Raw genomic sequence first — 9,607 nt, 5'->3', positions numbered from 1 at the left:
ATGATTCAGTCATAACAGAATGACTTTTTACACAAAACAGTTGCTGAAAAGATAAGTGTAGGTCAGAGGTCATGAAAGAAGGGGTCCTTTCATGCTACCTCCCCTGGGATTCAAGGCCAGTCTAAAGGCCTTTGAATCCCGATGAATAAGATTCAAGAGTCCCAAAGGGAAACTTTAGTGGTGTCAGTTATGATACCCAGGTAACTATTAGAGATTTCAACTTAAAGATCAGAGATGGTTGGTGTCCAATGACACCTCCATATCCACTGAAGTAAAAAAGAATCATGATCCAAAGAAGACGATTGGTTTTTGACGATGTTTAGCAATGAATGAAACAATCCTTAGTGACGCAAAGTGAAATGAACTAAAGATCCAGAGTGCAAAGCAAACAGGTGGTAGTTGACACCTTGGTTACCACAAGGAAGGTGTCACGGTAAGAGGTATCCGGGCGGTAGGTGCCACCACCTGGCACTGTAGAGTGGATGTGGTGGAGTATCCTCAGTGGATATTTGTAGCTCAAAGGAGAATCAGTGTAAATAAATATTTATTTTAATTAATTACCTTTTATTAGATATAAGTTATTGTTCTTATGATAATAACTTTCAGGGGATTATGGTTGTAATATGCCTTTTATAAAAAAGTTTGTGGCATTACTGTAAATTCTAACCCTAACCCATTTACTTCGGGGTGATACAAGGTCTGACATTTGTTTACTTCTGTCAGGTGGAAGCAAAACACCGCACCTGAGGTGGGATGGTAAAACCACAGCTCAGAGACACCACCACAGAGAAAACCTTCATCAATGTGTTACCCAAACCAAGCTACAGAGGCCACTGCAGAGGCTCAACTCTGTCACATCCGAGCTCGCCATTTCCAGCCTAACCACATCCTGACCTCCCACAGCATCCTGTCTGTTTGACAAAAAGGAAGAAAATGTCTTGAGTACATATCCATGAAGAACTGAATACAGAATGTATATACAGGTATTTTTTATTTCTAGTTTAGGTGACAACAAAAAGTATATGCTGTTTGTTATCCTTTATTTAACCAGAAAAATCCCATTGAGATCCCAAATATCTTTCCCATGGGAGGCCTGGGCCTGAAGACAGCCTAACATGCATGTTTTTAGACTTTAGCTATGCTTTAAGCCACATCAGTGCTCTTTTTTTCAGAAGATTTAAAAGTTTAAGCAGATTTTTCATCATCTAGTTTCACATATACATACTGCTAAGAATAAAAGAAAAAACAATTTGTGGTGGTAAGTTAGGCAATATAGGTGAAATGTCATAAATATAGTAATACTGCCTAAAAATACATTATATTTATAATTAAATTTGTCACTTGCATATATGCTGCATAATGCTTTTGTAAAACAATATGATTGGCAAAAGCTGTAGTTGTTAAACTTATTTGTTATTGTCTTCTTCTTTTTCCAGCTGCTTCCTTTTTTTTCCCAGCCGATCGTCTGCCTCCATCAATCTCATCATCTTCTTCTGTAACATCAACCCTCTGCATATCCTTCCTCACTACATCAGTGTACCTCCTCTGTGGTCTTCCTCTTTCCTCCTTCCTGGCAATTTCATTCAAAATCTTTTGTCCAATATACTTACTATCTTACTATCCCTCTTTGCTACTGACTGTATTTTCCTTTATTTCTTTTCTTTTTGTTGCTGACTTGCTTTCCAACCAGCAGATGGCACAAGTTGATGCTCTTTATGAACCATTTGGCAACTTTAAGAAAATAGTACATTAAACATGGGGGGAAATATTCAAAAAACAGAAAAACCAAAAATTCTACAGATTATTAATACCCTATTTTAAATGTAAAAAAAAAGAAAACTAAATTCCCCAAAAACCCAAGACTGAAAAACAAAACTTGAAAAAAGGGCCATAGCCATTAAAAGTTTTGACTTTTAGCTTGATATCTGAAAGATTTTAGATCAGAAAAATGTATAGCAACTCTTGTAAAAATTGAAAAAAATAGATACTACAATTATTATACTACAGAGTTAAAGACATATTAAGCTGCTTTTATGTTCCAAGTCCAAAATCTGACTGTTTTTAAGACACAACTTCCTTGTAGTACAGCTTCTATTACTAAAAGCTCTTGTTCTCTGTGAATGATTCCACTCTTTCATGAGTTTTCTGTATATTTAATCCAGCTCAGGGTTGAGCTGGTGTCTTTTAAAGCAGTCATGAAGAAGTGGGGTCCTCTGTGAACAGCTCACCAGTTCACTGCATGACCAACACAGACAAAAACAAGAAAAAACAAGCATACATATGTGCTTTTAAGGTCAAATTAGAATCACAAATTAACCTAACTTTCATGTTTATGGACTGTAAGAGGAGACTGAGGTATGTTGTGAAAATCAACTCATGCACTTGATTGCAAGTGAACTTTAATGTTTACTGGTGAATCAAGACACAATCTTGATTATAAATGAACAACAACAAAAACACTAAGAAAAGTAGCAAGAAAAAGTTATTGTAATGTGTGAAAAGGTTTATAAAACAGTGTTCGTATGAAATTCTATGAAAAATTTGACATATATTTGTTTTATGAAGGCCACAAACCCCTTTGATTTTGGCCCCACTTGGACTTGTTTAGAGTTAAACTTGATTTTCTCCAAACTGAAGTCGTTCAAAAAGCTATCTACAACAAGTAAGATGTTATTTCTTTATAACCACTTTAAAAGACCTGAACTATTGCTTTAAGAAGCCGTTTCATGTGAAGATTTTTGTTTTCTTCAGAAAGTACCTGTGCTGGAAAAACAAAAAAATGGATTCTAATGAAAAACAGTCTGTTGTCTGATGGTAGATCTGCTGTCACTGTATAACTTGTGCTGCAGGTGAAGGCTTGATCATTATCTCTTAATGATGTTAACACCGGGCCCTGGCGCTTTGCTCCACTTTTAACCAAAGTTTCACAACCTGAAACCTCACTTTGAGCTGCGTCTACCAGCCCCACTGACTACTTTATCAGTGTCCAAACTTAAACTTCATCACTGTTGTTTGCATTTACAAACGCTATGATATTTCAGTTGTAATTTGTCACATTGTTAGAATTTCTGCAGGAAGGTTAAAAGCACATGTTTAATTTTTTGATAATTTGCATCTTAGAGCCAGAAGCAGCTCCTGAGTACAAATTTCAGTAGGGCAGACGTTCGAATTGCTACAAATTGTGTCATTTATGTTACATTTTCTGTGGAATATGACTGAATATATATTATTTAATACTTATTAAGGTTGTGCTTACATATATTATTAATGAAATCAGTTGAACAGACGCCTCTCTCACCCACATCCACCCCCACCCAAAGCAGGAGTATTTTTTTTTTTTTTTAGTTGTGTAAAATAACACAGACAGACACAGCTTTCTGGATAGGATTTCTTATGTGATTTTAACTATTAATTCTACAATAATAATCCAAATTAAGAAAGTCAAAAGGAGAATATTTTAAACAAATGAAACTAAAGAAGTGGTGCCTGCTTTAATGCCCCAACCATTACATTCAGCAGCCACATAATTAATGAAATAAGATCCACCTGTGGACAATCTGCATAGCTATAGACATGGAAACTGTTGAAGAAAATGTCCCCTCTGTCTTTAGTTCTGCCTGCTCCAAACTGCTGACTGACATGTTGTCTTCTAAGTTTAGTCTCAGAAATGGATGTTTAAAAATCATCACTGTTGGACACAGCAGGTTCTGCTGCGCATTATCCCTACATTAAATAAGATTATATGATATCCAGTGAATAGTTAGAAGTAGATCACTATTACTGATCTCATTCAGACAACTAAACACATCATTATTTATATTAAGCAGGATATTCTAACTTCCACCGGTAGAGGGGAGAGCAGCCCATTTTTTCACATTCAATTTTCTCAGAAGCAGGATTTTACTCACACTTTGAACCCTATGACACAAGTCAAAGTGTTAAACAAATGTTAGCTTTTTTTATCACGAAGGATGTGGTAGTCATTTAATGAGTTATATTGCTAAAATTCATACTACAAATGAAAACAGCCTAATGAAAAGAAGCAAACAGCTGACTGCCATTTACACTTTGTTTTCTGACAAACCGGTACCTATTTAGTCTCTCCTTGAGGCTATGATAAGTGTTATCTCTGCAGAATGTAGGCACAATTACAAGAAATCAGTTGTTTGAATGTAATTTTTGAAATACATAATTTATTCACTTAAACACATAATTAATATACAATAGTAACACATTAGGCAACTCTAAAATACATGAGCTCTTTGCTTTCATGGAGATGAGTCTGTTTAAAAATAAGCGTTGCTTTCGAGCTGGTTGATAAATAACTATATTTACACACAGTTACAGCAAAAATCCAAAATCTGTAGTCATTGTGTTCCAGCGTCAGGCTTACAGTACATTTCCACCTCAGTGGCTTTGTTTTTTTGCATTTGTAGTACTTATCAATGTTCTCCATAAGACCCACTCAGAGAGAGTAGTGGGCAGCATGAGCTGTGAAAAGGAGCCGGAGTGGGACTTCAGGTGCGTCCCCTGTTCCATCATTCTGTGCAGTTTATTAGGACAGGTTTCAACTGAGAGGCTTCCCTTTCTCATCGGAAACCTATGATCTCACTCTGCCATCTCAATACTACTTCACCGTTTCTCAGTTTCACAGCCCTCAGTTTTTCACAACGTCCCAAGATGTGCATTTAGTGTGTGACTCTGTTGCATTTACAGGAGCTTTTTCTTTTTTTCTTTTTTTTTTTTTTGCACACATGTCTGCAGATTAGTTGTAGATTGAGTTCACACGTTGAACATAGCTAGCATAGGGCTCCACTTCCTCCACGTCCTCTATCTGAAAAAAAAAAAAAAAATACATGGGTGTTATGAACCAACTAAGCAATGTGCAGTAATGTCTAAACATAAAACAGCTTCCCACCTGTGGAGTTTTGTTTGGCGTGTCTGACTGGTGACATCGTCTGCTAAAAATGACACAATCGAGCTCAATGACATGAGAAAAACAAGCTTTCAAAAAGTCATTTTTACATCGTTTTAAAACCATTCAACAACTCACCTCAGCAGTTTCACTTTTTTTAGTGCAAAAACTGAGACGCCTGCCAAAAGTACAACGATCACCCCAATAACAGGTATAAAGATCCAAAGCCGATCAAAATCTGCAATGAAAAATGAAAAAAAGTTTATTTAAAGAAAGAAATATTAAAGGATTATAGAAGATTTGTTTTCAAAGAGGAGTTTGGAACAATCTCTGTTTAGGAATCAAGGAGACGTTTTCACTGATGAGTCCAGCTAATAGCTACAGTCAGACGGAGGCCGAGAGTCAAATTCAGCCATCCAAAACTGTTTTATAGGAGTTCAAATTAATGCGATCATGAAAATATTTATACTGCATCACATCTGTATCAGATAGTTAAAGTTGAAACATGGAAAGGTGGAAATAGTTTTAGTTTTTACATCTACAATGTCCTAGTAATTCCAAAACGTTCAAGGAAATTTAACCCTCCTGAAGCCCTCGTAACTGAAGAGAGGACAAGAAGTTTGGGTCCATTTGACCCGAACGCCATGTGAGGGTTAAAAAAAAGCACATAAAACAAAAGCTTAAGCAAATCTTTTAAAATATTATATCATATCAAGGCTAACTCAAACAACAAATTAACCTCGTCATTTTTTTTACACTCAGATCTGTTCGAGCTGCAGAAATCTGACCTTCTTTGACTTTCAGAAGCTGAACTCTCGTCTCTTGATCCCAGGATGGGTGATGGATAATACAGCTCAGGTTTTCTGGATCCATGCCTTCAGGGATCTTCAAAATGCTCTCTACTGTAACAAATCCATCTGAGTCAGGCGGCGATGTCTCAGTCTCTGAGTTCCCTGTAATGCTCCAGCTGATGTTGGCTGCAGGATTTCCTCTTTCGGCTCTGCACACCGCCACCATCGTGTTGTTCCTTCGCTCCATCTTGGCAGAAAAAATTGGAGGAACTACATCCAGAAAGACAAAAACGAGAGAAACAAGAAAAGGTTGTTGTTTTAGATTAACATGTCAAAGGTTCAACCACATGTCCTGAAAACTAACACAAGAAGTCATGCAATATTTTTTAATATAGGATTTTTAGATAAAAGCTGTTAACAGTAGGTCACTAAGTATCACTAAATTATTCACAGGAACAGGAATAAATCTTTCACATCATTCATATCTGACATCTTTCAGTTTCTCTAAAGTCTAATTTCCACTGTGTGCTTATGAAGTGCAGAAGTAGAAGGCTCTATGGTCGGTACTGTATCTAAATGATTTGCTGTTTCAGAGAACAACTGATTAATAAAGAAGTTATTGTTCATGTGGGGATGTGGAATAAATTCCTACCTGTGATATTCACGTTGATTTTATAATTTTCATTTCCTCCTCTGTAAACTGACTCACACATGTAGATCCCCACGTCTTCAGATGAAAAGTTTGGGATGTGCAGGAATGACTGACCAGTGGAAGTGTTTTGCACACGCTTGCCATCGTTGCACTTGTCAATGTATCGATATGGATTTTCATTGCTAAAGGAGATATTGCAGGTTTTGTGTTTCAAGTTTATGTTCCAGATAACATAGATAGTCTCATTCCACGTCTTATTACTGCATGTCAGGTTGGCGCTGCTCCCAAGTTTGAAAACTGCCTTTCTGTCAACTGGGAAATAGAAAACATGGAATTATTTATGAAAATTATGACGAATAGATAGTTATACTTATGGGCTGCTCTAACCTAACACTAAACCCGAAATTAATTTACATAGAACAGAAACTGCATGCCAAAATAAGAACTTTAAACGTTTTCATAAGTCTTAAATTGAGGTATCACTATTCATTTCAACTAAAAATGGTTTAAAAAGTACATTAATAAAAAAGATTATCGACATGAATTCTTCCCTCTTCGTTTCTTTCTTTCTACCTGTCCTGAAATTTGCCACAAAATAAAATAACTGAAGAAAAATGTGAGAAAATCACTTTACCATAAACCTTAAGACCCGGAGAAGTTGCGTTTGGTTTCACTGAGATGGTTTCATTAGTTCCTGAGAGATGAAGGTGAATGTTAGGTGATTAGTATGTTAGAGGGATTTTCTTTGTGTTAGTGATTAAATCAATCATCAAAAGAAACGTGGAAACCATTATTAGTTTCATTAACAAGTTATTAAAACATTCAGGTTGTTAAGATCAGCAGTGACATGATAGACAGTAATACCACAGGACCACCAGTCTGACACAGAGGGGAATAATTATAGAAAGTGATTTTGTTTGTTTGACCTTCTCACAAAGAAACCCGAAGCAGAAATAGAAAGGCAAATTCTGACTGTAAATCTTAACCTAACAAGCAGGTGTCACTGGTCTAAACCTCTGAGGTTATGGTTTCAATCTGCCTTTTAGAAGAAGTATGTGGCGTTATTGTAAACACTTCAAAGAAATGTACTGGAAATATCAGGGCCCACTGTTTACTACAGGTCCATACGGGGTCTGACTTTTGTTTACTTCTGTGGAAGTGGAAGCAAAACGCTGCACTTGAGGCTGGGTAGTGAAACCACAACTCAGAGACCCCACAGTGGAGAAAACCTGCATCATTGTGTTACCCAAATCAGAAACCAAGATTTCGAACTGAAGAAGCGTGCTGCTTGCTCATTCTGAAAATAACTTTTTTTTTCCTACATCTGTTATGGAACTGTTGTGTTGTTTTTTTTTTCCTTTGTCAGCTTTTGGGCCCACCTCTCTGTATGATTTGTTTTCCAGAGCCCGTCTAAACTGTGAGTCACAATTTAAAAAAATCTCAGCATTGAAGTTCACTACTTTTTAAGAAAAAGACAAGAACGGTTTCCTTTTAAAGCTAAGCTGTGAGAAGGAAACGTGTACACATTCATAAGATCACAGACTTTTAAAAATTAGTTTGTTGCATAAAAGTTTGAGCAGCAAATATGATTCAGTTTAAACATCCTCGTAAATCCCCACAAATTGCTCAGAACCAAAAGAATGTGTTTGTAATACAAGCTTTATCTTAAAAAGGCCCAAAAAAGAAAAAAAAAATCAGAAGCAAATTAAATGTTTTTGTATTCAAACCTGTTTCGGTGCTCCATGACACAAACAAAAATATCATCAAGATATAAATCCTCATTGTGCTTTTCATCTTTTTCTTCTGGATCTTCTGTAAATTGAAGTCCCGTCCTCACTCCATCACGTCAAAACCGAGATCCTGTGGTGCCACGCAACTTTCTCAGCTCAAACGACTTCACCTTCTCTCTGCTTCAGCTCGTCGACCCCATCCAAACAAACCATAAATCCCTCGCACCCTGTGTGACAGAGACATATATAAGATGCGTGACAAGCTAATCCCTCCCTTTTTTCTTTCTCTTCCTCCTCTCCAAAGTACCTTCCACCCAAATGTCTGCCTGCTTCCCCCACACAGGATGACGTCTCAAAAGTCAAGACACCAGTTTCCTTTCTTGTTAGTCACATGATCATCTTCTTTCAAGAGCCTATAAAGCATACAAAGCTAGAGAACAATGTGAGGCAGGTGTAAATGGCACAAAAATCATACAACAGCAATGTTTCTTAGAATGATCCGAGGTGTTTAAAGATTTTTATTAAATCTGAACTAAAAACTTGTCTTTTACAAGAGACAAAAGGGAAATCTCGAAAATGTCAGGGGCAAAAGTATGTAAATGTTTAGGAGTAAGAGATATTTTTGAGATTTAGATAAGATTCAGTTGTTTTTGTTTTACAAAGAGAGGTAACTGGGCACCGTATCTTTTTAGTCCAAACCTTAGCTTTATACCACATACTGTATGTTCTGACATGTATTAAAAGAGAAAAAAAAGATTAGCAAGGCCTCAGAAATGACTCATTAATAGTCTCCTAACAAATGAATTCCACTTTTTATTGTCAGGCAGGTTGAGTACAAATGATAAAAAATAAATTAAAATAAAAAACACAAGATAGATGTTACAGTCCGTCAAACTGGTGCAGAAACAAATGGTTCTCTAAGAGCGAGATGTGTGACAGTTTATGTATATTAAACTAAAAGTAAATGGGGGTGAGTTAATCCTTACGAGAAAAGGATTAAAAAGAACTGAAGACTGATGGGCTGCTCAGCTGGGCATAATGGGCCCCCATGAATAATAAATGCAAAAATATTCAGTTTCAGAATTAAAATGTATTTTTTCCATCTGTGAAATACGGCGGTGACGGTGTCATGGTTTGGGCCTGTTTTTGCAACCCCAGGCTCAGGGTTGGACCCGCTTAAAATGTAAAGCTGCCACCTCATCGGTACCACGTTATAGCGTGAAAAATGGATTGTTCGAGCAGATTAGTTTTCATGTTCTAAAAAAATATTATCATGTTACAATATACATACTTATCACGCTATAACAAGAAAACCTTTGTGCTTTAATAATATGCTACCACAGTATTACCATACAAACATTGTAACAATGTGAAAGGTTTGGTTATAGGTATATAAACTGTAATACAACATAATACACTTTTCATATGGATTTATTTGATTTGTGACAGTGTGGCAGCAAAATGCTTCCATAAGACATAACTGTTGACAAGCCATAATAATTCTGAATTATTCCAGTAA

General features: G+C 36.4%; 1 protein-coding gene across 4 annotated transcripts; it reads right to left on the bottom strand.

Moving 5' to 3' along the window:
• Window positions 1-4,182: 4,182 nt before the first annotated feature.
• si:ch211-214p13.9 (cell surface glycoprotein CD200 receptor 1) lies at window positions 4,183-8,419 on the bottom strand. Of its 4 annotated transcripts, none has more exons than XM_017410197.3 (7): window positions 8,086-8,419; window positions 6,993-7,052; window positions 6,359-6,670; window positions 5,704-5,976; window positions 5,054-5,153; window positions 4,919-4,961; window positions 4,183-4,834 (listed from the first exon to the last, which is right to left on the bottom strand). In XM_017410197.3, the coding sequence occupies exons 1-7, from the start codon at window positions 8,150-8,152 to the stop codon at window positions 4,766-4,768; spliced, it is 924 nt and encodes a 307-aa protein (XP_017265686.1). In that variant the 5' UTR covers window positions 8,153-8,419; the 3' UTR covers window positions 4,183-4,765. The 4 variants fall into 4 exon arrangements, with proteins under 4 accessions (XP_017265686.1, XP_017265687.1, XP_017265688.1 ...); XM_017410198.3 differs by having other exon boundaries at window positions 4,919-4,958; XM_017410199.3 differs by lacking the exon at window positions 6,993-7,052.
• Window positions 8,420-9,607: the final 1,188 nt, after the last annotated feature.

The sequence above is a fragment of the Kryptolebias marmoratus genome, linkage group LG6, assembly GCF_001649575.2.
Source record: "Kryptolebias marmoratus isolate JLee-2015 linkage group LG6, ASM164957v2, whole genome shotgun sequence".
NCBI classification, from domain to species: Eukaryota; Metazoa; Chordata; class Actinopteri; order Cyprinodontiformes; family Rivulidae; genus Kryptolebias; species Kryptolebias marmoratus.
Note: the sequence above shows the minus strand (reverse complement) of the source record. Positions and strands in the feature narration are given on the sequence as shown.